The sequence below is a fragment of the Cibotium barometz genome, chromosome 17 (genome assembly GCF_041138505.1).
Source record: "Cibotium barometz isolate CiBa-2024 chromosome 17, ASM4113850v1, whole genome shotgun sequence".
NCBI lineage: Eukaryota > Viridiplantae > Streptophyta > Polypodiopsida > Cyatheales > Cibotiaceae > Cibotium > Cibotium barometz.
The window spans coordinates 42324526-42352146 of NC_141062.1; the positions used below are offsets into that span (position 1 = coordinate 42324526).

General features: G+C 42.1%; 1 protein-coding gene across 11 annotated transcripts; it reads right to left on the reverse strand.

The window, feature by feature from the left end:
- Positions 1-1125: 1125 nt before the first annotated feature.
- ELF7 (hydroxyproline-rich glycoprotein family protein) lies at positions 1126-27621 on the reverse strand. Of its 11 annotated transcripts, none has more exons than XM_086811596.1 (15): positions 25660-27619; positions 14230-14298; positions 13910-14017; positions 13526-13706; positions 13353-13432; positions 9775-9894; positions 8088-8193; positions 7749-7835; positions 7094-7162; positions 6903-7013; positions 6603-6770; positions 6350-6517; positions 6098-6164; positions 5817-5864; positions 1126-1298 (listed from the first exon to the last, which is right to left on the reverse strand). In XM_086811596.1, exons 1-12 carry the CDS (start codon positions 26850-26852, stop codon positions 6374-6376), a joined length of 2436 nt encoding a protein of 811 aa, XP_086667722.1. In that variant the 5' UTR covers positions 26853-27619; the 3' UTR covers positions 1126-1298; positions 5817-5864; positions 6098-6164; positions 6350-6373. The 11 variants fall into 11 exon arrangements, with proteins under 11 accessions (XP_086667722.1, XP_086667721.1, XP_086667723.1 ...); XM_086811595.1 differs by having other exon boundaries at positions 1127-1298; positions 6098-6149; XM_086811597.1 differs by lacking the exon at positions 1126-1298 and having other exon boundaries at positions 5624-5864; positions 6098-6149; positions 25660-27134; positions 27479-27612.

Here is a 27621-nt window from a genome sequence, read left to right on the forward strand (position 1 = left end):
ATTGTTGGGGGTTAGTCATGATGCGAAATTGAGAAGAAGAATAAAAAATAAAAATAAGCAAAGCAAACAATATATGTGCGGAATAATACTTACAGCCTTGCTTCAATTTGTTGAAAGTCGAGTGTTGAACCAATTCTTGAGCGAGTGACAATAAGCAAAGCAAACAATATATGTGCAGAATAATACTTACGGCCTTACTTCAACTTGTTGGAAGTCGAGTGTTGAACCAATTCTTGAGCGAGCGACAATCAACCTCCAAGTGTCAAATAAATCCGTAAGTGGCTTTTCGAGCTTGGAGGAATCTCAAAAAAGTTGTTAATAAGCCCCTTCAATTGGTTCGTCAAGATGGCAAACTTTGATGTATGCAAGTGGAAGCCCCGAACACTTGTTTTTGTCCTGAATTTCTGAAATAGGAGAGTCGAGGATGAAGAAATTTTTGTGCCATGGAAACTCCCTCTATCTCCATCTTTTGAGCAAAGCAAAATTTGAATTTTTGGAACTCTCTATTTATTGGTGTAGACTTTGAAATTCTAGCAAAAAGGGGTGTTTGTAGCCTTTAATTCACTTGAGAAGGCAAGGGTTTTGAAGCTTGATATTTGAAGGGTTAGATAGTTGAAAGCTTAGAGTATAGCTCATTAAAGAAGCTATTTTTAATAGCTTATAGGTTTGGTAGGTAGGCAAGCTATAAGCTAGGCTTAATTAAGCTTAGTTAAGCTTAAAACTTAAGCATAAATGTAAGCGCAAAACTGCCCGTGATGCTAATTTTCGAAAGCATGGATTTGCAGGAGATTGGGAGCCCTCCATTATCGCTTTTGAGAAGAGGCAAAGCTTAGCAATTGTGAGAATAGGCCCGTGGTCTCCTCAAAGTGTTGATTCCATCCATACTGATGGATTATGGAGAGTATTAAGATTCATGAAGGTGGCTTTGGGAAGAAGAAGGGTGGTTTCTATTCGGTGAGTGTGGCCCATCATACTGCTCACCCATATTTAAATATATTGATGCTTTCTATTTACAAAAAAGATCATCCAAAAAAATAAAGCCAAATAGCTTTTTGAGTCATTGAGTACAAGGTCCTTCCAAAAATATAGTAAGCCTAATTATAGAGTCTTGGGCCTACCAAAAGCATAAAATGCTAATTGGTATGTACAAAGGTTTGACGCTAAGGCCTTCAAAAAATATAAATGCCAAATATGAAAACCTAAAAGGTGAGCACATGTCTTCCAAGATATCTCATTGTGGTCCGCTGACACATGTTCCACCCATGAGACTAACACATAGTCCGCCACTCAATCATTGCCTACACCAAAGGAATATTAGTCTACGCACACAACCGATTAAACACATTAATCTTGACTATATCATACCAACGCACACAACTGATTAAACATATTAATGCTGGAAAATGTAATAAATAAAAGGCGCATCCCCTACACAAATACTGACCTGATCTACATACTTTACATATGGAATTAAAATAATGGCATCACCCACATTCCTATGTGAAAGCAATGATCAAATGGGCGTCCCCACTTGACCACAGAGTTCATGACTAACATCCACTCTTCATGTGTGTGTATCAAATTTCTCCGTTTAAAGGATGATGCTTTGGCACCTTTACAAGGGCACATGATTCATTTGGAAACTCTAAAAAAGTCTTTAATCAAATAAAAATAGTTACGACGTTCCTAATTCATGAAGGGTTATTAATTATGAGCCATTGAACTAATCAATATTCTTAGTATTAAACAAAAAGACTTGTTTACAAAATTATCATCACATGAGAACTTCTCACCATGTGGACAATGTTTAAGATGCATTGCATATATTGTCTTTATAACAACTCTCTCTCTCTCTCTCTCTCTCTCTCTCTCTCTCTCTCTCATCCAATTATCATGTCACATTTGTACTAGAAAAATCAATAAGTGTCCTAAATGAGGTTGCCACACAACGTTCTATGCTCACCTACTAAAGTTTTGGAGCTCCTTAGGTTGTTGTTTTTGCCTTGTAATTTTGATTTGCGAATTGGTGGAAATTCATTTGGCTCACATTGTCAAGCTTGAAAACTTACACAAGAGAATACCTCAATTTTCTAGTCACACATGATAACGTTCAAAGGAGGTGATGGGATACTTTAAGCATACAACATAGGTGATAGAATACTCCACACTTGCCACATAGGATTGTAGGTTGTTTCAAATCTTAAAAATGCTCGTTTCAATCAGTGCTCTAAAAAGTGGGATTGTAGTATCGAAAATGATATTCATGGTAGAAATTTGGAATTGGCTTTATTTTGAGGGAACAAAAATCATACATGTTAGTTATAATCTTGATATTTTATCTATTTTGTACAATCTTGGTTACTTTTAACATTGCCTTAATTTTTGTTTGGTATGCAAAGACATTTTTCTTAACAATAATTTGTGTTCTCAGCCATTGTGATTGACATTTAATGGATCTCAAAAATATTTTAAGGTCCATTTGACCACCACCATGATGGTTAATTTTCTTTGGGTTGGCTCTCGGGAGCCTCGTTCTTAAGAAAACCTATATATTACCTGCATTTAGAGACATTTACATTTCAAAGGGTGGTAAAAAAATAGATATATATACACATTCACATCCATACATACAAGGAACAATATGTATAAAAGGGGTGCAAGCTAGCTCACCTCCTAAAATAACAATTGGTTCTATGCTTCGAACCAACCTCGAGCCAGGGGCTAAGGTTTGACTCCCACAAATCTATGCCAGTATGCCCAATACATCCCTTCAGCATGCCAATCCATGCTCTACCACATGCATGGCTGGAGTCTTGGTCGAACTCTAACCAATAGTGAAATAATAACCCATGTTTCTTTTATATAGTGCCCACTACTGTTTTAGATAACCATCTTGTTAAATAGTCTATACACATGGATTTATTAATAATAACCTTAGCCTGCATTCTCTTAATCCTAGGACTCCCCTAACTCTATCGAGCTAGGTTAGTAATTCCGAGAATTAGTACTGGGCATACTTCCCCTCCTCATACGTTTCCACCCTTGGAACAAAATCTATCTAAGAAAGAAAACCAGGAAACCCATGCTATAAACTACAACTATCTCCTAAGTTGAGTCCTCCTCTGTCCTATCTTTCCCCTTGATTTTATACTTAGTGTTGAACTTATTTCTAAGTTGCGTTTCCTTGAAATCAATCATCATTTTCGGTTCATGTGGAACATAAGACAAGTCCTCAACCTCAACAAGATCTTGAGGATTCACAATGCTAAGACATCCCCACTCTTGGAAATAAACAGGGAAACTCAAACTACATCTAACTCACTCCATAAACTGGTTCACCATGTTTGTTCTTTTCACTCATAACTCTATCATAGGAACTAACTAAATATGCAGCCATTGTTCCTACAACTATCTCAGTGGAACTAAAGACATAGCAACTCGAACCAGAGTTGTGACGAACACAACAATCCCTCAATCTGAATCTCGAGGAATCACGTAATCTGGCATACCAACTCGAACCAAAGTCGTGAGGAACACAACAATCCCTTAATGTAAAGGAATGGTGCCAATCAACTCACTAAAGACATACCAACTTGAACTAGAGTCATGAGAGGAACACAACAATCCCTCAATCCAAATCTCGAGGAATCAAATAGTTTGACATTATAGAGAATTTTCCTAGCCAATCAAATTACCTACCCTATCATAATTGGTTAATTCCTCGTACCTAGGGGGTATAAAAAAATACCTTTCCTCTTTGAGAACCAGAGAACTATCAAATATCTGAACACTCTCGTCGCCCTAAATGACCTCTGAAAGTGTTCCTCTCTCAAGAGCATGTCCAAACCAAAACGCCCCATATATAAATCTCCTATTGTACCATATCCTCTAGTCACCTATTGAGTTCAGGGAGAGGAATCTAAAAAATAAGTAGATTCTTGAGTATAAAATTAAGTGGAAAGATAGGATGGATAAGGACTCAACTTAGACAGTTGCTAGTATAGAGCATAGGTTCCCTAGTTTTCTTTCTTAGACAAATTTTGTTTTCAAGAGTGAAAACGTCCGAGGAGGGGAAGTATGTTATGTACCTAGAGCTAGCAAGCCTAATCCAACAAGGTTAGGGGACCTTGGAATTAGGAGATAGCAAGCAGATACAAGATACAGAGGGCTAAGATTTAGAATTAATAAACTAGGCTACTGGCTATCCTTGGCAAGTTGGCTATTTATAGCGGCAATTATCACTATATCAGTGATGCCTTGGGTTATTATTTGGTAGACAATTGTGCGGTGCACTTTCGATGGGTCTGTGCATGGACTAGAGTTTCTACTCCTACCGTGGTCATGGTGGATTACAGATAGTCTTTCTGAGGACCCGTGGATAGGCACTGGTGGTATGCGACGCAAGTGTGCTGACTAGCATATACTGTGGAGTAGAACCTTAGCCCCCTAGTTTAGGGGTGGATCGAAGTACTGATCCTACGGTTGGGTGGTGAGCTTGCCTACACCCCATTTATTTGGTTTTCTCTAATCTTGTGTTGGACTGTGTTTAGGAGATCTTGGTTGACAAGCCTAGGAGGCCTATTACATGTGGGAATAGAGATTCCAACGAAAGCACGAGCCTTAAGCTTTCCAAATACATGGATCGCATCATAATTGTAAAAATTATCTCAATACTACAACCATGGTGAATTAAATGGAGGATAGCTCGTGATTTTCTTATAGATGCTACAAATCATTTCTTTTTTGCTTGTCCTTGCATATATTTCTTTACCTTTTGATCTTAATTCCTTTTTTTTAATACAATTCTTCATTAGTGCTATTATTTTTCAAGCATAATGAGCTGATGCCTTTGTCTCTTCGTTTTTTATGATAGATGTACCTATTGACATACTCAACATGCAACAATATTTAGGTAGCATTGCAAAGTAGCATGATTAAAAAATAGTGAACATTGTTAAGTTGTTGTCAACGTGACCTTTTTTTTCTCATAACAACATGCTAAGTTCCAGCTTAGTTTTAGTTTGCAAGTAACTCTTTTTGGATTCTTGAATACTTGTTATTTTTGTCTTCCTTTTGCAAAAGCAACATCTTAGTGCTCTCCCAAACATCTTTTGCACAATTTTTTTAACCCAAGCACTAAGCAGAACTCTCCTTGTTTGTTAATTTTTTGTGGATCTTACTCAAATGATCATAATGCCAACCCTAAAACTACTTGCATCTCATGTCGATCCTTTCTCGAGTTTTTGAATGGAAACCCTAAAACTGCTTGCACACTTGCTATACTATTTTGAGTTGTGTGACTTCATAACTCCATTCATTGTTTTGCATCATCCCTAAAACTAATGTCATTAAGTGAAGCTAGGTTTGAGAAGAACAAGGAAACAAATGTTTTGGGCAGAGCTTGAGAACAAAAGAAATAGAAATAGAAGGTAGAGGATGAGTTAATGAAGAAGAGCACAGAGAGGGAAAGAGAGGAATGAAAGGGAAGGCAACAAGAAAAGAGCACAGAGAGGGATAGAGAGGAATGAAAGGGAAGGCAACAAGAAAAGAGCACACACAGACAAAGAGAGAGAGGGGAAAGAAGGGGGGGAGGGGGGTGTGTGTGTGTGTGTGTGTGTGTGTGTTATGAGCGAAAGCCACATCCCTTTCTTACAAGAAAGGATAATGAAAACAAAAGGTACCAAAACAAAGGCCATCTTAGAGCCTAAAAGATAAAAAGCATCATTCTGACTATTTTCTTTTTTGTAAAACAGTTGATAAGGAGACAAGGTAACATCTCCTTTTACAAAGAAAAAAGGGTAGCTGTTTACACTCACTCAAGCTTGGAATCTCTTGTAAGTTTCCAACCGCAAAGCAAGATCCTACTGCATGTTCAACAATCAAAGTTATTAGTCCACTAAAACCCAAAAGCAACATGTCCTCAAAATGCGGTTTTTTCTTTTCTTTTTTGGGGTGGGGGGGTGTTTGTGTGTGTGCACATGCTGAACTGCACGTGATAAAGATCAAAAACACAAGTTCAGAATATCCTGAACTCGACTCTACCAATAAACACATGACATATCAAAAGGTTGTGGTACAAGAGGTTTATGTTGCCAACCATATGAAAACTTGTAAGACAATAAATTTTCCAATGCCAAGCTTCAATTCTCCTAAACAAGTCAAAGCTGCTCGAGTATTAGTCCAAAATCCCAAAAGTAATCCTATAAAAGTAATGAAGAAAAGGAGCTGCCCCTGAGATGCAAACATGGTTTCACAAGAGGGATAATTAGATGCAAAGTAGTGGTATCACTCAGGGATCAAACATGAGAAAGAACTAAAGACATGTGAGTTGCATATTGCACTTAAATACCTGCTGTTAAAAAAACATGAGTCATTACATATCGACCTCTTCCGCATTCTCATGTGTAGTGTTATCAGTTTCCTCTCTTTGTTTGGGAGATGACGACGCCACTGCCTCAACAGACTTTCTCCTCTTGGCGTGAACAGAAGATGTTAAGCCTGTGGACAGGACAACCCCCTAAAAGGATAACAAGACATAGCACTTAATACAAAATGATAATAAATGGCACCAACAACAGCATACATCAATATACAAATCTCACCTCTGTAAGTGCTAGTCTGCTAGCTTCCCATTGCTTATCTTCCTCTTGAGTAAACTCTCTCTGGCATACCATCACACTTGATGGAATTGTGAAAGAGACATCTGTCTCCTCGTTAGAACGGATCTCCTTTTCCCTTTTCTTTCGGAGAGCAATCTTGCCTTGCAGCGGCTGCCCATAATAAACTTAACATGAACCTCAACCATAGTCTCTAATTAATCAAAGGCAAGTCCTACTACGTTTGGCCGAACTAACACATAATCATGTGTCTGTTATTTGGAGGTGCTTTTAGAGATGCATTACCAAGTATTGTACCGACTGGTCTCCAAACGAGAAAATGTAATTGGATGTAGTTTGCAAATCTTCTGACCTCGTCTGAGAAGTTGATGACAAACATTGCAAGCTTTCTTTGAGCTGTCGGTTCAGACATGTACTTGAAAGAGTACCTTACAGTGCCACAATGATGGTTTGGACAAAAAGAGTAAAGAACTCACTTCAAAATGATATTCCCTCGTCCAAGCATAGGACACCTCCGTACTTTCATCAATTGAATCCTTACATAACTGCAGATCAACACGAGCAAAAACAAAAAGTCGTACAAATGAAGATAGAGTACAGAAAGTTATCAAAATACCTATATTTGATACCATATGAATGGTACTTGGCCTTGTCCACCCACTTTTTTTTCCCTTTTTCTTTTTTTCCTTTTTTTCCCGATTGGCCTTGGGCCCAAGATCCTCCCATAGTTACCATTTTTCCACCGCCCGTAGGGCGCTTTTTTATCCGCCCATAGGCGATGCCACCGAGGAAGCACCATGTGGGGTTTTGAACCCAGGACCTCCTAGTCCATGTCAAACATCTCTACCACTTGAGCTATCACCTCATTGGCTTGTCCACCCACTTTTTCTTGATAACTCGTTTGATTTCTCATCACAAAACAGCAAGCTTAAATAATCGAAGGAGCTTTGTGTTTGTTTACGCTAATTCTTACCATGACTGGCGTAGACTACCCATGTGAGATTTTGAATAGTGCGCATGGGAACACATCCCACCCCCCCCCCTCCTCGTGTTTCTTCTGGACACATGTGGACACATGATAGCATAAAGAATTCAGATTCATGCAGAATAATTCTCAAAATAGCATTTTACCTCTTCCACTTGAGGCACCAGGTATGCCAAAAATCTTTCATGTGCCACATCACCTGGGTTAGGTAATCGATAACTTTTCAGAATTGCCTGAGAAAAAGTTGTCAATGTCAGCATGGATTCAGTACATTGAAAGCATAAATTACCACGCACAGGCTTTCCCATACATGCTCACATAGACATCATTATTGTTAGGGCAAACCAGACAGAGGTATAATAGCAACAACTAGGAAGGTTAATTAATATGTAACGGCTTCATTGAATATTTGAAAGAGTCATGTCAAAAAAAAGTAGAGAGCATGAAACAGCAATAATTCCTCTTTGCCCCTTAAATGCACTTACTTGCGCTTCAAGCTTGTCACGAATAGTGCGATCCAGTTTGCTATGAAGTTTAGAGTCAGCAGTAGGTTCACCATCAAACCCAACATGCATATACTTGTCACTCCACCTAGAAAAGAGAACTTCATTCAGTCAGACAAGAACTCCTGTAGTCAAAGAAAAAAAAACTTCGAGAATACGAAGCAAAGCCTCGATTACGGTGGAACACCCTGTACAAGCAGGTAAAAGGCAACAGATACCTGGACGAACTAGTATGGAAGAATCTTGATCCCCAATGGGGCGGTGTGTACGGGGCCCGGGTACATATTCACCGCGGCATGCTGATCCGCGATTCGCTAATTGAGTGGATGTTTGGAAACGACAAAGAGGTCTTGAAAAGTTTGGCTTCTTATCATAGACGGGGGTGTCTAAATGTTGTTATAGTTGCCCACGCATATAAAAATGCCTTTCAAGTTTCATAACAATTTCAATACCAAACACGTTTTGACGCAGCTATGGCTCTACAATAAAATACAACTTGACTAAAGATACTACAACCTGCAACATACAAGGAAGCAAAGGGCTGGCTGGGAACAAGAAGCCATGCATGCTACAGTGGGAGAGCAGGGGTCAACACAAGCTGCACCAACTGCTACAGCGCAAAGCTGATCTAGGGAATTCCATGAGGATGGAAGGAGAGCCCAGCTTAATGCGCTCTCAGTGTCAACCTTGGTCAACCAAAAACCCCATTTGGGATATCGCACCACACTAGCCATGCAAAGTTGAAACAGGGACATAATGGACTAGGGTTACAGTCCCAAGCTCGCCTCCCAGCCATAACTCTCCCAAGGAGCACCCCCAGGCTTGAGGTTATACTGACACCGACATATGCTCGACCGACGACACCCATGCCCTAGTGTCACATACCAGCAGAGCCCATCATCTGAATGTAAGGCTTTAGCAACATTAAGACCTGATCCAGCATTGAGTCATCTCCCATAGAAACCCCATTGATGAGCCTATGCCTGCCCTCACTTATAAAGACTTTAGATGAGGATGTCCTTACCCCATCTTTGATGAATCTTAAGACGCATCTAGCCCAAAGTGTCCTAATTAAGGGCCATAGGCATTACTTAACTTCATCACTGAATGCCATCCCAACTATGATCTTTGGCAACACAACACAATGCCAGCTCTGTCCTGCCCACGTGCTGCCAGCATCTTACAATCCTGGATACCACAGGTCATGTAGAATTGGCAGATGTCCGAAGAAACTCAATGTTAACCTTATAAAGCCCATCTTATTTGCATTATCCAAGCTTAAAGCAGCACAGTCACAATACAAAGCAAATTCATAAGTTGAAAATGAGTTTGATCATGAACAAAAGCATATCATTATTATATAGTGGAGTTGCAGGGTATTTGTTCAAGCGTGCAGTTGACACTTTGTAGTTTGTTACCTACCTCTTTCAAACTGTTTCAATATATTCATTCCAACCAAGAAAACTCTTCTCAAGTAAACTGTTTCAATATATTCATTCCAACCAGGCAAACTCTTCTCAAGTAAACTGTTTCAATATATTCATTCCAACCAAGCAAACTCTTCTCAAGTAGACTAGGTGGAAAATAAGAAAAGAAAGAAAGGGAATGAAGGAAAGCCTGCTAGACCCGCAAGGGAGGGGGGGTGGGGGAAGTTGAGGGTTTTATTTACCGCTCAAAATCAGGAAGCAAAGGTAGAATTTCAACTGGCTCAAGGCCAGGCTTGGTTTGATGTGCCGGTCGTTGTTGGGCAGCTCTGAATGACTCCTCAATGGAACGAATCTGTTGCTCCCTGAAAGATCACGAATTCTAATTCATGAGAAACCTTGTCCTTTTGAAAGCCAAAGTGGTTAAATTGCTCAAAAAACTTCAAAATAAAGGCTCGATTTGGATACGGATCCTCAAACTAAAACTCTCTTAACCACAACAGAGCTGTTGGTTTTATTACACCCCACTTAAATGTACTTAATGATTTATTAATTTTACTCCTTGCATGGTCCTTTAAATAGCACCATGAAATTATAGAAATTAATAGAAATGATCTATTAATTTTACTCCTTGCATGGTCCTTTTTTCTTCCCAACTCTCTCTCTCTCTCTCTCTCTCTCTCTCTCTCTCATGTTGTCTTGACACTCAGTTTACTCATGGATCACATGCAACAGCTTTTTGGTCTCAGAGATCCTTCGGGTCTTTCAAAGACGTTAATAACCTCTCTCTCTCTCTCTCTCTCTCTCTCTCTCTCTCACACACACACACACACACACACACACACACACTTACACACTTACTACTTAGACAAAAAAAAACTAGAAGTTTGATGTCGGGGGTTCACACATGACTATTTATGCAATTAAACACTTAAAATAAAGGCAGAGTTACATGCACACTTAAATATTGGACACCCCACTAAGGGCCAGAAAGATGGACTGAAAACAAACCCCCCCCCCCCCCCCCCCTCCTCTTAAGGAAATTTTCCCAAAAGAAGTATGCTCCAAGTACAAGGCTCCAAATACAAGATCACTCCAAGTACCAGGCTACAAATACAAGATCACGAGTGCCCGAGATTCCTCACCAGTCTGCACCTGATTACTCCAAGTACAACAAATGAATACAAATCCATCAGTGATACCCAATCACTCAGCCTATCAGTTTCCTATCCCACAAGCATCACCTCTTAAAATCATCCCGCCCTACAGAAGAATTCCCAAAGGCACTTCTTCCGTCTTGCGTAAGAGTCCAAGAATCGAACCTCCACGTCAAAAGTGGAGTCTTCACAAGAATACCACACCCACAAGTGTATTGGCAGCCTGGGAAACTTTCTTCATGAGATCCAATGCCCTAGATGATAGCCACCACTCCCCACATGGTCATGACAATGAGGAAAACCACAGGATGGATGCTTTTAGCCATAAAACAGATTTAGTGTTTGCTGATTTTCAGGCAGGAAAATCCTCCCAAGTGCAGTTTTGTCCATGCAAGAAAACCAAGCATCATACGAAAGCACTACGTCTTTTGAGACGATCTTTGGTCTGCACTCCTAAAACGCATGGTGGAGTAAATATACTTGATCTGCATTATCATCTCTTGGCAAGAAAGGCCACCATGATTCCCACTTTTTTTCAACTTTGGCAACCATGGGCCATAATGCTTGCAGGCATGTGTGCTTCCATCAAGACTAGAGCTTATGGCAATTGGCACATTTCTCGCTGGGAAGAAGTGCTAGGTAAATTTGAATGAAATCCGGGATGCCCTTATGCATCTTCCCTTCTTCGTGATTGGAAATTAGCTTTGTCTTCTATTCGCTGGCATGGTAGAGATGCGCTAACTGGGAATTCTTTTCGATTGGAAAGCATCCATCGGTCTTCGATGTTTCCTCAACCACTTGCAAGTTGCAGTACGAGAACCACGAAAGGCATACTTTTTGGCCTCTATTGGAGTTACCACTGTGGCGGATGTCGGTCGCAGATGAGGGATTTGAGATGACTTTCCCACAAGTCTGTTCACAACTTGGGTTTGCATCACACACAAGTGTGGAAAATTATTACTATGTTGTTGCGTCCTTTTGAACCCATCCCACCTTTGGATGATCAGGACAGACTTCATGATTGGCAAATTGTTGGTCATACAAGCTCTCTTCGATTGAATGCACTTTCGGCAAGTAATGTGTACAAATTGTTGCTTCCTTCACCATGGATTCAGCCTCATGCCGATTTTTTTTTTTTTCAGAAAGAGACTTCTATTAAGTATGAGAAAAAGATACAACAATCACAGCTATAAGCCGGAAGAGAATAGAATCACCCCAATATGTAAGGTGATTTCATGCCGATATTTTATGGGGCTTGCATAAGAATACTAAATGGTGGAAACAAAGGCTTCGAATAATTTGGGGTTGTAAGTTGTCTCTCAAACAGCATCTATTCTTATGGAGAGGCCTTGTGGGAATACTTCCAGTTTCTACTTTTCTGGCAAAACGACATATCTCAATTGATAGATGTCCATTCCCCATCTTCTTTGGCATTGCACGGAGTCTAATTATTTCTTGCAAGCACTGACTCACAACCTCCGAGGACATTTTGGATTTTTGGTGTTTTGCCATCTTGCATGGCTGGATTTGACAATTTCATCATTTGGATGAGATACTGGGCACTCTGGACTTTTGGAAGGATAGGAACCATATTATGTTTCGACAGCCTTCTCTAGATGCTTATGCTTTCTTTCGTGCCAATCTACGCCAGTCCCTACATGACTGTTGACAACTAGAGGTTATTGATATCCCACAATTTGAAGTCTTTTTTTACTGTTTTCAGCTTTCTTCCTTAGATGACTTCTCTCTGAAGTACATCCTCCCCATATATATTGTTTCTTGGTAATAGAAAACTGGTTTTTACTTCTTCTTTTTAGTGTGGTTTTTTCTATTTGGAAGGCTAGGAACCATATTATGTTTCCACAGCCTTCTCTGGATGCTTATGCTTTCTTTCGTGCCAATCTTCGCTAGTCCCTACATGACTGTCAACAGCTGGAGGTTATTGATATCCCACAGTTTGAAGTCTTTTTCTACTATTTTTAGCTTTCTTGTACATCTCCCCATGCATAGTGTGTGTGTGTGTGTGTGTGTGTGTGTGTGAGTGAGAGAGAGAGAGAGAGAGAGATAGAGAGAGAGAGAGAATTCGCTTCCTTCTCTGTGTCAACAGTGGGCTTGCCCACTTATTTTTACTTTAAAACCTGTTTTTTCTACTTTTTCCCGAAAACTCTTGTGAGTTTCTAATAGTTTGTTTTCCCACAACTTGTATGCATTAGGGCTCAATAATAATGTTTCCCCCCAGTAATACTTGCCATCACTTCTTGAGTGCCCACACTTTTAAAAAGTCCATAAATCCTTATAAGTGTGTAAAATACTGATAAGTGCATGTAGATCCCATTAATTTCGAAAATGGTGACATCAACCCTCTCTTCGAAGCAATTGTCCTCAACTGTAAGAGGAGTCAATTAGTCCATACCCTGATAGACCAGCCGAGGAGGGAGCCCCCCCCCCTTCCTTATCTCAGATATATATAATATATATATATATATATATATATATATATATATATATATATATATATATATATATATATATATATATATATATCTCTGGATTGCTTTCTAGCAGTGTTGTATTTACCCTACAGCTAGTTTATTCTCTATAACTAATAGAAGGATCTTTCTTTGAGAAAAAAAACGATAAGGATGTGTGTTTTTGAAACATGATACCTGTCATTGAGAGACTCCAAAAACTCTCTCTTCCCCTCCCTCATCTCCTTCAACTCTTTGGCCTGCTTTGCAGTCAGTGACTACATTTACAGAGAGCTGTCTTAATACCGCATTTAAACCACCGAAAGCTACAAAACTAATAAAGCAGAAAAATGACAAGCAAGCAGGTGTACCTGCTTTGCGACGTCAATATTTACGGTAGATATATACTGAGTCTTTACAAGCCACGCTACTCCCTTGTCTGTGGGCCTGTCTTTCTTCCGAACACTATCAACCGTTGTGGACTGAATATTCTCATCATCACGTAGCAAATCTTCATCTTCAGGATCCATGGGCAGCTTTATAATAGGAGGGCTGCATTCAATACTTAATTTTTTTAACAAGCTCTACTTATGACTAAAAGTTAAAAGTTTAAATAAGTAACACGGCAATCGCCCTTGATTGTATCTTCTCTTAAATAACAGTGCAGTAGCCCTTTGAATAGCACTGCAATCGCCCTTGATTGTATCTTTTCTTAAACATAGGCAAGTAGACTACTACAAAACAGATTTTCTTACTTGTATATTCTTAAATCAAGCAGGTCCAAGGGGATTCCCAAGTCAAAATCTGTAAGAAACTTGTGTTTTTGAACTTTGTCCAAGGATGTGATAGCGTGCTTGCAATATCTGCAGGCACCTCAACACACTTGTAAGTCACAAGGCACACATGGATGCATAAACACAATGCAAGCATCATTAAGTAAGCATTCATGTAAATATCGGTATGATCTTTGCAAGTAAAATACTGATCAGAAAATGAGAACCCATATTTCGACTCATCTCTGCATCTACATGAGACTCTTTCCTAAAACAAACTCTCAAAGCAGAAGAAATCCCACCGTTCTTTATCATTGTTGACTTGAAGTAACTTGGGCTGTGATACAGGATCCGGAAGCCCATTTCTGAACCTGTACAGGGGAGAAAACTTATTTGCACCATCAACCTTTGTTATAGTATGAAAATAGCTCACCTTTTCTATGGCCATTGCTACCGAGAAACCTCAAAATCCAATCTCTGCCTAGAGGACATCTTAAGATACATGCACACATATACCCTAGGCAAGGTGCCCAAACTTAACATGTAACGTAAAAACAGAGTGCAACAACAGAATCAGCTCTCACAGAATGTCTATTAACAAGTCAAGGTGGTCTAAATGATCTTTCACACATTCTCCTACTTCTCTCTCACCACCTTCTTAACCTTCTCTTTCATTGCCACTACTTCTCTCTCATCGCCTTCTTAACCTTTTCTCTCATCCCCTACTTATCCCTCTGATCACCACTTTTTCTTCACATCGCCTTCTTCTACTTCTCTCCGATCACCACTTTTGCTTCTCTCGCTTATTTCTCACCTTCTCTGATCACCCCAATCTCCTCCTCTCTCGTCACCTCTTTCGCCCTTCTCTCATCACCTCCTCTTCTCCTTCTCTTGCCTCTCCTTAACTCTCTCAGACCGGCTTTTTCTCCTCCTCTTTCATTGGCTTTTACTCTTTCTGATCACAATTGCCTCGCCTTTTTTTCTCTCTCATCGTCATGCTTAAGTTGGTGCTGCCCCTTGGCTTCCATACACTACTCGGCACCTTTTCTATGTTGGCTCGCCAGTCGCTGATGGGCACCTTCGCCACTACACTCACCCTCCGGTCCACACTCAGCACCCTTCATCTGGCCCGCCAACGTACTCGCCCTTCCGCTTGCACTGGACACACCGCTACATGCCGCCGCTTGTCCTACTCACCCCGTTTTACATACTTCAACCCCACACTCTTCATAGTCTACGCCTCCTCCATCTGGGCAAGCGTGCACCCATGAGCACCAACTACTTGCCCTCCTCACACCTGGCCACCTCCAGAGTCCACACCATCCACCCTCCCTGCCGTTTTGGCACATCCCTTGTCACCATTTGGGTATTCTCTACGCTTTCGACCTATGGACGAGCTCCATAGTGGACATACGCCTTATAGAAAGGGACTTATGTCTATGCCAAAGGTCATGTGGACTCGTACCACATGGCAAGGGACTTATGTCTAAGCCAAGGGCCAGTAGGCTGCATATGTGAGGCTGGGGATTTCACTCCGCGCACATATTCAGAGTACGGTATTCTAGTTGGCCTACGGACGTGATGTCTATGCCTGAAACAGCCACCCATTGCAAGCTAAATAAAAGGAAGATTGTCCAATACATTCTTATGCATGGCATACTTACATGCCTCAAACTGTTTTTGTGTGAACTGTTTTACTGCCTGCAAGATTTGTGTGTCTAGTTTACGGGCAGGGGACGCCCTCTCGTGAACCGTGCTTGTGAGTCTGTATTCTGACCTTGCTTGTGGGCTGTAGATAGGTGGTCAGTGTGACCCTAAACTCTTTGTTTGAGCTTACTAGACTTATAGTTCAATTTGTTGTTTTGCAGATCCACACTTCATTAAAGTACGGTCGAACAACTTATAAATGAGTTTGGGCTTCCACAGTTCATTAATGAGTGGGCAGACATTTTTTGGGCATTTACCCTTCCGATCAGCGAGGCTATAATCTAGGCACTTGTCCCACTTATGGGAGAGGTGTGGCCTATGCTGAGATGGACAAATAGCCAGCCTTTATGCATATGGAAACCTTATCTCCCTCTCCCCCTCCCTGTTGAATGAAGCGCCTACTTCAAGGAGCCATAATGGAAGAGTTTTTCTCACAAAAACCAGTCCATACACTCTCTTGCTTGCTTTTCATGCATGGAGGAGCTTGTTTATGGTCAAATAACAGGTCTCTAACCCTGAGTTGACCTGATTCTCCACTCTTTTATAGATTTCTACATGATGGCAAGATTTTTGAGCAATTTTGTTGTCGATAATTTTTCCAAATGTTGAAACCCTAATTTTGTTATAACCCTAGTTCTATAAAAACCATATTTTGCAGAATGTTCCATAGTTGCATGAAATGAAAACTACAATGGCAATAGCCGGCCTCTAGAAACGGCAACGGCTGAAAACTAAGATACAAAAACAGCTAGGAAACAGTGGATGTCTAATACATAATATAAAAATAATGAGAATATTAATAACTTGGGAAAAGTTTGAGTACACCATCATAATTTGAAATAAATAGTGAACAAAATTTATAGAAAATCACTAAACAAGCACTAGATGAGACAAATCAATGGGTGATATTTTGATCGCAGATTAGGAAACAAATAAACGGAAACGGAAATGGAAACAAAAACAGAGTTTCCGCATTTCCAAGCTAGGAAACAGCTATTTCTTGTTACTATGGCAAAAACCCTAATTCAACAACAATCGTAATTTTCAAAAAACCCTGATTTCAACCGGGAGTGCTATGGAGTATTCTTCAACATTACTTCGACCTAAAGCTGGAAGGTGTCTGTGAATGGCAACCAAATCTTAGGTAAGAGCCTCTTGTATTCTCCAAACCTACTCTACATCCGCATTATTGGCCATTTAAAGTCTCCTATGTCTCAGCTTGGCACACAGTTGAATGTGTATGGATGCCAATGAAGCACAGCTGCTTCTGGCAAGATATTGGGAATTGAGGGCCTTCGCAAGGAAAGCTATGGGTTCAACCTCTACACCAACACAACATGTTTGAAATTGATTTCATATGCATGAATGTTGTTGGGAATCTGGCAAGCAATGCCCATGGAGCTTGCATATAAAATTCCTTGATAATACAAATCATATTACAAGGGGGGTCGGCCCTATTCCAATGTCATTTCAATTTTCAGCATTACTGTCTTGTTTTGTGTTGTGCCAATTACAAGCATTAATAGTTTAAATGTGTGTTAACTTTCAAGATTGTGCACGACCCCGACCGAGGGAATTACATTGGTATTAGAGCCTAGGATCTTCCTTCTTCCTATGGGGAAGACGATCCTATCTTGCATACACTAACTGTTAGTGTTTTGAAGCATTATGGCCAGCCATACATGTAGTGGTGTGCATGTTATGCAAGAAGACAAGCTCGTGATGAATAGATGGGTAATAATGTACATCATGGAACACATGCTAGTGAAGAACATCATGCTGAAAATGTAATCCATGTATTCCCTGCTGGTTATGCACAAGAGGGACAGCTATCTCTTGGTGAAGGACAAGACTATGATGTCAATGTACATGAGGGACAGCCGTTCCGTGGCAAAGAAAGAGTGCAAGACACTAATGAGCAAGAGAGAATGCATACTGAAATTGAGAATCTCAAGAGACGGATTCAAGAAAGAGATGCTCAATTGAAGAGTTTGCATGAAGATCCAGGTGTCAACCAAGTTTTGGATGCACAAAGGCAAACTGCTTTTATGGATGATACTTTGGAAACTGTAACATCGCACGGGTGTGAACCCAAGAGAGATTGCTCTCTTTTCTCAAAAATGCAGGTGATGTAGTGTAAGAAAGAGGGGGTGAGCTAATGTTTAAAAAGCCACCTTATGCCAAGGCCTTCCAAGCAATCATAACCTGCACTTCTCTACCAAAAAAGGCAGCCCCTACTTCAATTTGAGGACCCATGTCCCCCACTTCAATACCCAAACCAGCTACCATCTGTGTAGATATGAAGTACTCAGTTGCACAATCATCAAACAAGAACAAAGCGGGCTGATCCTTAAGCTGTCCCCAAGCTTTACATACAACCCTATCTTTGCTATCATGTGAAGTGTTGCCCTACACTTCTAGAACCATATGCACATTGGGCTTTGATGCATTTGCATTATCACGCTTTTTCTTGTTTCGGCATGCGTTTGCAATATGCTCAGTGCTACCACAAGTAAAGCATTTCCCCTCACTCATATACTTCTTTTTCTCCTCCGAACTAAGACCATAGTTTTTCACTTGGAAGGGGTGCTTCTTGGTAGACTTATTTTCAGCTTTGGACCATTTTTATCTTGGTTTTGGTCCTTTTTAGGTGGCTGTGCAAGTTTTGGGCAACCCTCTCTTTGCCTTGGAATGAGGGTTTAGCCTTATTGGATCGGCTCAACTTGAGTTCCAATTGCTTGGTAGTGTTGGGGTAAAGGCACTATGCCCACCCTTATAGTGTGTACAAGCCCATGTGTTTTATAGTACATAGTACACTTAGTACTTTTAATGTACTAAGTACACTATGTGTACTTGAGCAAATATACATGTGTGATAGGGGAGTCACACACTCATACACTTGGTGAGTTGACTTATCCCCACACCTCTCTCTCTCTCTCTCTCCCTTCTTCTCTGTGTATGTCTCCCACATGAAATCCTAACTCTCTCCCTTCAACTGGTATCAGAGCCACGGTTGTGTCCGTGTGTGTGCGGGTGTGCGGAGTCGTCTTCATCGCGAAGAAGAAGCTCGGCTATGGAGCCTTGAGCTTGGCACAAGCAGAGGAGATTGCTTGGAGCTTTCTGGTGCTCAGCAAGGAGCACGTGCGCTGCAAGACAATGAGAAAGGTTGCGTGTGCAGTTGGCAGCGACTGTGTGTCCCTGCATTGAACCAGTCCTCGCAGGCAGGTGGGCGCTTATGCGCATGCAGGCAGGCGGGTATGCACAACTGGCGCCGGTGTGACTTCGACTCCGTGCGCGACCTCATCGCAGAGGACAAGCTACAGCAGGTCTCCATCCACTCCAACGCGGCCGGCAAGAAAGTCATCGTCGTCCGCGTCTCCGGTGCTTTCACGCCCACTTGCAGCTTAAACCAAAAGCAACGCAGGCGGTAGGGGTCGTTTCCAGGGCAGCGCCGAGGTCATCAAGCTCACAGCGGCAAGCTTGCCCGCCTCGCTGCATTTGGAGGCCAGGTTCTTCAGATCATCCTGAATAAGAGCAGGAGACCTTGGCTGCAGAGCAGGGCTTGAGGCCGAAGGAGGCAGCCACAGAAGCGCGCTGAATAGCAGCAATGTGGTGAGGCCGGAGAAGTGCGGAGCGAAGGCTGGTGACCCACCAGCGTGCCGTAAGCCTCTGGACCCGACGTCTTCTGCACTTGTGGAGGTCCTGTCGCCCACGAGGAGAGCTACGCACCAACGCCAACATCGCACGCATACGCCTGCTTCTCGGGAGATTCACCCGCGAGCTTCTACGGGAGTTTCGAGCCTGGAGAAGAAGCGACCAGGCATACGACCAGGTGTGTGCTGGGTCTCGTGTGCTGGGCGCAGCCTGTGTGTGCATTGGCCAGAAGCGACCAGGCATAAGTCAAGGTGTTGTGTGAGGTCCGCCATGGCGTGATCACTGCACAGATCCTCCGCTACCGTCCACCTGCACGAATACAGCATCCGTACCTGCAAATCGCAAGAAATTAGATATTTTTCAGAGGTATTTGCTTCAATTTTTTGGGATTTGCATGTCAATTATCATCAATTGAGCAGGTACAGGTCCAAATTGCTCAGATCTGAGCACAATTGGCAACAATTGGGTGACATTGGTCACATTCCGGGTCAATTTGCAGAAAATTGGGTGTCAAAATTTGGGGCTTTTGATGTAATTGCGCCATTGGGCATTCATACATGCTGTATGATGTGAGCAATCTCACATTTGGGGCAAAATTGCAGGAAATTGGAGTGCAAATCAAAGGACTTTTGTGCCAATTGGGTTGATTTGCATGCAGGCACTGGCATTTGATGCTTTGGGCAATGTGTTGATGCCTGTCAAGAACTCAATGTGCCAGTAAATCAAGGGGCTTTTATGTATTGGATGTATATGTGGCCAGGGGGAAGCATTGTGAAGACTCTGGATGCCTTTATGTGCATTAATGTACCATTCATGATCAGAAATTGATCTTGAATCAAGGGGCTTTTCAAGATTTTGTGCTTGTTGAGCTTGGCAAAGCAGCAGGGAAGACTTTTATGCCTTGAACACTCAGAAATCCACTTGTAGTCAAGGGGCTTTTGCTCAATTTCTGTCCGGGACTGTTGTATGCAGTGGTGGGGACTGTCAAGGTCTGATTTTCACTCATTTGGACAGCCGGGAGAGAGGCTTCTGATCCTCCAAGATCTTGTGTTTGGCTTATCTACAGTCCACAGTCATTCTCTCTAAAGTCATAAAGCAAATACTATCTCGGTAACGGGATAGGGGGCCCTTCAGTGGGTAATTTGGGACCCAATCTGGTGTACAGTTCTCATCTTTCTCTCTCATATCTCTCTAAAGTTTGAAGTATTAAAGTGGATTGCTAAACTCACGAAACTCAGGATACAGTAGACGGTGTGAACATTTGTGTGACAGGATCCTCCAATACGAGCATCAGTTTTTTGCCCAATATCAGCATAGCATAGTGCTAGAAAGTCTAGATTTCAGCCTAGTATGATTCTAGGGAGTCTAGCATGCATGTAGAAGCCTAGAATTAGGGTTTTTGCATTGATTTCTGCATAAAAACAGCAAGCAGCTCTTCATGGATTCCTATCAATACGACGACCTTAGCAAAGTGAGCATGGAGTATCTTCAGTCTGAGGTGGAGTATTGCAAGAATGAAATTTTTTGTTTGCACGAAGTGGGAAAGAAGTACGGAATCGAATTCAAAGATCATTATTTGGAGAACCAGTTGATAGAATGCCAACAGGAGATTCAAGCAAGAAAGGCAGCAAGTACCGCGGTGAGTCCACCCATGGAGGAAGCTCAAATAGAGGAAGCAGGTGTGGTGAAGTACAAGGACCAAAGACAAAGGGATACCATAGAGACACAAGAAACAGTGTTGGATCCACAGGTCGAGGTCAACCAAGAACCACAATTGTCTAGTTATGCAGAGCCACCAACAGTCCCCGAGCCAATCTTCGAGGTCATCACAATCTCCAAAGTTCCAACATTTCTCTCTAAGTCTAAATCAATTTTCGAAGATCCAGTACCAGAAGTCATCATAGTTTCCGAGTCTCAAGCATGTCTCTCCAAATCCATTGAGGAGAAGGATAAGATTTCAGCAGTTCTCTCCGAATGCATTGAGAAAGAGGAGGAAGTTCCAGCAATTCTCTCCAAACCCACTGAGAAGGAGAATGAGTTAAGTGTTTCAGTAGTTCCAGGGGAGGTCGATCTCTCCAAATCCTATTCGGAGGAGGATGAGGTCAACCCCACAATTTCCATGGAGTCTACCGTGCCAGCGGAGCATCCTAAGTTAAGAGGGGCCAGTTCCAGCGCCTACAGTTTCCAAGGAGGCAATGGCAAAGACATCCAAGAAGAAAGCAGAGTTGGTAGCCGTGCTACCTAAGTCAGTTTCGAAGATTGTGTGGGTGCCTCCACAACAACAAAGTTCCCGCATTTTCGAGGACCCATACGGGAGTAGAGCAAAGGCGCATCATGTGCTGTGCTCCAAGTTCAGCAGGAGGGAATGTCACGTGCACACGTTAATCCGGTGCCACGTAGACATGACTATTCCTTACAGCTGCCTTAAGGGCAAAGTTAGAGGTCGTATATGGGCAGTTTGGAGCCAATTTGGTGGCCCTATAGGTGCCCGGTAGACATGTACCAATGGTTGGGACATATTATGGGCACAATACAAACACATTTTATGACATTTTTTATGACTTTTTATGGCCTGAAAAGTGAAAACCGACCTAATTACGACTTGCTATCACTTTCCTATATAAAGGCAAGTCATGGATCATTCCTAATCATTCAGAGACAAAGATTGCGGAGCCAAGACCAAGGACATGCAGTCTAACAATTTGGATCAGCCAAGTACACCTCCAAATCAGTGTTTTCCATTAACGCACAGTGGACAACAGTAAGCATACGTTCATTCATAGCATTCATAGTCTAGATCTACATTGGATCTATGACAATCATTGTAATTACTCATTCATTCAGTAATATATAGTAGGAGTAGGTTAGGTAAAGAGTCTCTCTCTTCTCCTTCTCTCTACTCTATGTCATGAGCATGTGATTAGCGTTAATCTTTATTGCTTTGCATTAATCATCATTTAAGCACGCTTCCGCATAGTAGTCATATTACAGTTTTGTCTTGGCTCGGGATAGATATCCGGGCAAGAGATTTGTGCTAATGCTTTGTGGAAAGATCCGGTGTTGATCACACCCGCACATTGGTATCTTGTAAAAGCTTCTCTATCAAACCGGCTTAGTGCGGTGTTATTGTATTATTGTATGGTTCTTCTGCTGTGTTATCATACTATGTCTCTGGTGTACTTGAAGTGTTGGTCTATTGTTATTTTCGTACAGGGTCTCCTACTTGTAACATACATGCCCAAAATAATAATAATAAGTCCAGCTCGTGTTTAATGATATGTGAACACACCAACTTATAGACGTTATAAGTCACTTTATATGCTAAAAATCCCATGCTGCTTTCGCTCAGAAGCCATCTTTCATGCCAAACTTTGCCAAGAAATGCTCCAGCTTTCTTCTGTGGAAAATCCCCGTTCACACCTTGGTTTCAATCAGTGTGTGAAACACTGACTAGTGAAGGGATTTTCCTAAATCCCCGTTCACACCTTGGTTCCAATCAGTGTGTGAAACACCGGTCAAGACTGGTGAAGGAACCAAATTGGTGACACTGATCCACCACTGTGTCCTTGTTGCCTTGCAGACTTTGACAAATGGATCCTCTTGATCTTTGAATGATCATTCTAATGAATGCCTAGTGATCCTATTTATAGGAAAAAGGCATGAATTTGTAATCAAGTCGGTTTTAACCTGGCCATCACTATATACCTTCATAAGGTCAGAAAAATCTAAACTTACGAATTGAGAGATTTGAGAAAGAAATAATAGTGAAGAAGGACAAAGACTGCATTACGTACAGGGGCAGGGTTCGAACCCGCAGTCTTCAGATCATGAGCATGACGAGTTAGCCAAAAGACAAGGAGAGGGAAAAGATACTACATTTGAAAGAAAAATCAAAGGAAGAAGCTAAGACAATCATGGAATCCACTAGAAATGAGATCGAGAGATTTTCTTCCAAGAAGAAGACTGGAAATAAGAAGACTATCTCTAGAAAAAGGACTAAAAAAAAGACATTCATTTTAGGGGCGATCACAAATAAATTATCCGGCCTAACAAGACCTTACCTTACCATCGGATTTGCACAAGAAGCCAAAGCTCCAATGAAACTAAATTGTTGGTGAAAGGGTGATCGCTCAAGCTTCCTTCGGGGAAGCCTTTCGCTTGCCGGTGATCGCTCCCTTAAAGACCCCGAAAATGAATGTTCAAGCAGATTCAATGGCATGTTTCATTGACTCAAAAGAAAGCCGGCATGCATGTCAAAGGTTCTTCAAAGGCAAGCTTGCCGAACATGCAAGTTTGACCTTTCCGTGAAAGAGTCCAAAGTTGATTTGTTGGCAGAATTGAACGGTAGAAGCCGCGAATGTGGGTCGACAAGCTCTTCCAACTTTCTTTGGACTCCCTCCAATAGCCTTTCGCTACGCTCGTCGGTCCCTGCAAACGACCCGCTCTTGGTCACTCGCTCCCATCCTTGGAATATCACTAAGATCCTTTCCCTGGGCAAGATCCAGGCCTAGACAAGCTGACCTTGCAATAACAGCTAGATGTTATTGTAACCATGAAGATGGTTGTTTGACTCCTGGGTATTCATACCCATGAGCGCCCATAAGTATATGTTGGGCTGCCTTTCGTCACAATAGCACGCTAGTATCGGTCAAGGTATAAAGAGTGTTACTTCAGGACCCAGGCGGCGGGGGACCCGACCCCGACAACATGCTTTGAGAATAACAATATTCCACATACGATCCCACTACAAGGATTGTCCAAAGAAGTCATCTTCGGGGGGTAAGACCTCGGTACATACTACACATTACGGAACTACAAGGTAACTCTTTAATCTCTTATGTTGAAATTCATCATCTCGATAGTAGTAGCTAGGGGCGTCAGATTAGTGAGTTTGCCTTGGTCTACATGATCTCTTCCGAGCTGAGGGATCTATAGGTGGCCATCGGATGCGAATTCTATTTGACAATGACTCTACTAACAATTTTATTTCTTCACGTTTGGTGCAAACACTCCGGCTACCCCCGATGGCAAGTGATCATGGTTATGTGGTCAATCTTGCCTAGGGTACAGACGTAGAAGTGTGGGATCGAACGGTGCCTAGGCTAGAAGTCCAGATTTAAGACTACCGGGAGGCTTTGGACTTCCACATCATCATGAACCTTGACAGGGTGGACATGATCTTAGGAATGTCCTAGTTTTTGGATAAGAGCAAAACGATGATGTTGGATTATCGGTCTTATTCATGACATTCATGACGCTGAACTGTATGTAATCCGGGATGATGTCCCCATGGATTTTACCAATAAAATAAGCTGCCCAATCAACTTCAGGCTCACTTGCCAAATGGAGCTTTTTATTTTATTCCTCATTTGTCCATCCATTTTTACCTTAAAAATACTAAATCCCTATGTAAACAGACTCTTTAAGACCTTGAGCTACAGCCTCTTTCATTTTTAAGCTTTTGACTCTCCTTTTTTACAGCCTTGACTATGAGTCTGCGCACAAAAATGCCTTGGGGTTGATCTGCTAACTTCCAACTTCCTTTGCTCTATGCCTTTGCCTTCTTCTAAATGTGAGCCGCTCATCTTGCATGGCTAAGTCTCCATGTGAGCTCTTGTTAAGGCTTGTAACTAAACCTAATCAAAAGCCTTCTGCATTGGGCAACAGTGGCCAGTCTGTGCCATCAAAAGTGGCCCCTCTGCAAGCTTGAAGAATGCACTCTCACTCTGATGAAAGCTAAATCAGCTCTCTGTCTGGATTAGAAAAGGCAATACACCTTCAGCAATTGAACACCTATAGCAAGAAGATGCAGAAGACAGTACTCATAAATTCTCTCGCAATCCTTACTCCAATCTCCTTCTCCTTCTAAACTATTCTGTGAGCTTTTTATTTATTACATCAATCATCGGAAGAAGGGATGCAATGGCTCCTTCCTTTGCAAGTAGTTGATCCACTTCACTATTAAGTCCCTTCTTTTTGTATCACAGTCAAGAAAGGCTTCCCCATGCCATTCCCTCAGGACCAGACACTTGACTTCATATACTCCGGGCGCCCAGCAAACAGCTGTGCCCATATCACTATGTAGCCTCCTTATCCAACAGGCCACGTATGACAGCCGGTATCTCCATTTTCCATACTCCATAATTAACTCACAACTATCCAATCAGCAATAAGATAGATAGGTCAGCAATTAGAAGTTGGTTTGTTGCTATGGCACATGATTCTCTTTTACTAACAAACCCAATGATAGTGCTTCAATGATAAATAGATTAGGCAATCCTGGTCAAAGCAGCAAGAAATGTAATCATAGACACTGGATATTAAAAGGCATGCACAGCAGAGTTTAAAAGAGTTGCGTACTCAGTGCTCACTTTATCTTACAAACAAAGGTTGAAGGACGCTTCAGTCTATTGTCCATCTTGTCTGAAGATGATCCCAATTTTTGACTAGTACGGCCATCCTTTGAACCGGCCTCTGAGGTGTATTTTGCCAGGGGTGCCACAGCTGGCCAAACTTTGGGTACCCGGGACCGCGATTGCATCTCTTTCTGCCTTTTATCTTCCAACTTTCTCTCATGGCCTCGCTTTCGCTTTTCTCGATGCTCTGGTTCTCTCTTAGATTTGCTGTCTATCTTGAGTGCAGTACCTTGTTGAATTGGCTTCAAAGTATCAAGACTCTCTGCATTTCTTGTCATAGCCAGGGTATTGGTTGGTAACAATGCTCTTGATGTCATTGATTTCGAACTAGCTGTTTGTTGTGTTAATGCGGTAAGAGCAGAGGGTTGGGACAACAGTAAGTTCCAAGCTGCCTGAGCAGAGCCCGTGATATTCATGTCACTATGAGAGCTCCACTTAGCTTGTGTAGCCGCCGCCATGGTGCTAGCCCCACCAGCCTGAGTGTTCTGAATGACTACTTCGGCTGCATTCTCACTATGGGCAGGTTGTAAAGAAGGCCGGTTCGGAAGAGTTGAAGGAAAGTAAGAATTCGAAGGCAAGTAATATGACACCGGCAATGGTGGTGGCGGTGGTGGTGGCAGTGGAAGGGATTGATAGGTAGAAGGAAAATTGCCATAAGATGGGGTCTGAGAAAGTGAGGAATGAGGTATAGGTAATGGGGCAGGTGGAGGCAACTGAGTAGGAGGAGGCGGCGGCGGCGGCGGCGGCGGCAGCGGCGGTGGCAACTGAGTAGGATGAGGTGGGGGTGGAGGCAGAGGTGATGGCAATTGAGTAGAATAAAACCCAGCATGATTTACAGGCTGATGAGATTGGCGAAGAGTATTGCCATCGGAAGTATATGAGATGCTATGGGGTGGTTGCATTGGATGCTGAGGGGGCGGAGGAAAGGGAAGGTTAGGGGAAGGATAATACTGGTTTTGGGTATGTGTATAGCCATCCGGGGCAACAGAAAAGCCATAACTGTATGTGGGATTGTACGCCATCTGACCAGGAGGTAGAGAACCTGTGTAATTGTAAGAAGGGGTTGCTCCATATTGCTGCGGCTGTGTCCCTTGTGGCAGTAGTGTGTGCCTTCCAGGCCCTGAACTATGATAAAGAGAAGAAGCCATTCTCCAATTTGCTCTCGTTTGCAGTCTCTTTTCCTGTCTTACGGTGCTTTTCAATTCAATTCAGCACACGGTGTTGCAAGCTTTATCCCTAGAAAGGTAGAGTCCAATTTATTCTGAAGCAAGAACGTTGTTTGCATGTGTTGCAAGCTTAAACCCTAAGAAAGAAGAACCCAGTTCAATCCGGTGCAACAATCCGTCCTTGTTTGAATGTGTGGCAACTTTAGAGCTTCGCAATCATAAACTCAAGACCCAATTCAATCTGACGCAGTAATTCTCTGTTTTCTGCAATTTAACCCTCAAAAACAGCGCCCAATTCAAAAAGATTCAGTGTTGCAACTTGCCACAGACCAGTTCAATGGGATGCAACAATTCTCCTTGTGTTGCAACTTTCAACCCTCAGAAACAGAGCCCAAACAACCTTCAGAGAGCCCAACCCTAAACCTTCTAAAGCAAAGAGCCCAATTTATTCTGGTGACAAGCACTTGAGTGCAACCTTAAACCGTAAAACACACAGCCCACTTGAGAGAAAAGCAAGATGAAAGAGCTAGACCTACTGCGAGAATTCCAATGTGTTGTGCAACCTGAACCCTCAGAAAACTGGGAGCTTAAGGGAAAATTAAGCATACCTGTTCCAAGAGTATCTTGAATACCTGAGAGTGTACCTGAAGGCTGAGAGTCGAGCAAAATACTACCAACCGCCTCTACTGCCATTCAAAACTCTTCGGCATAAGGTGTCCGGACGGAGCGTCGTTACACAATGTCCGGCTAG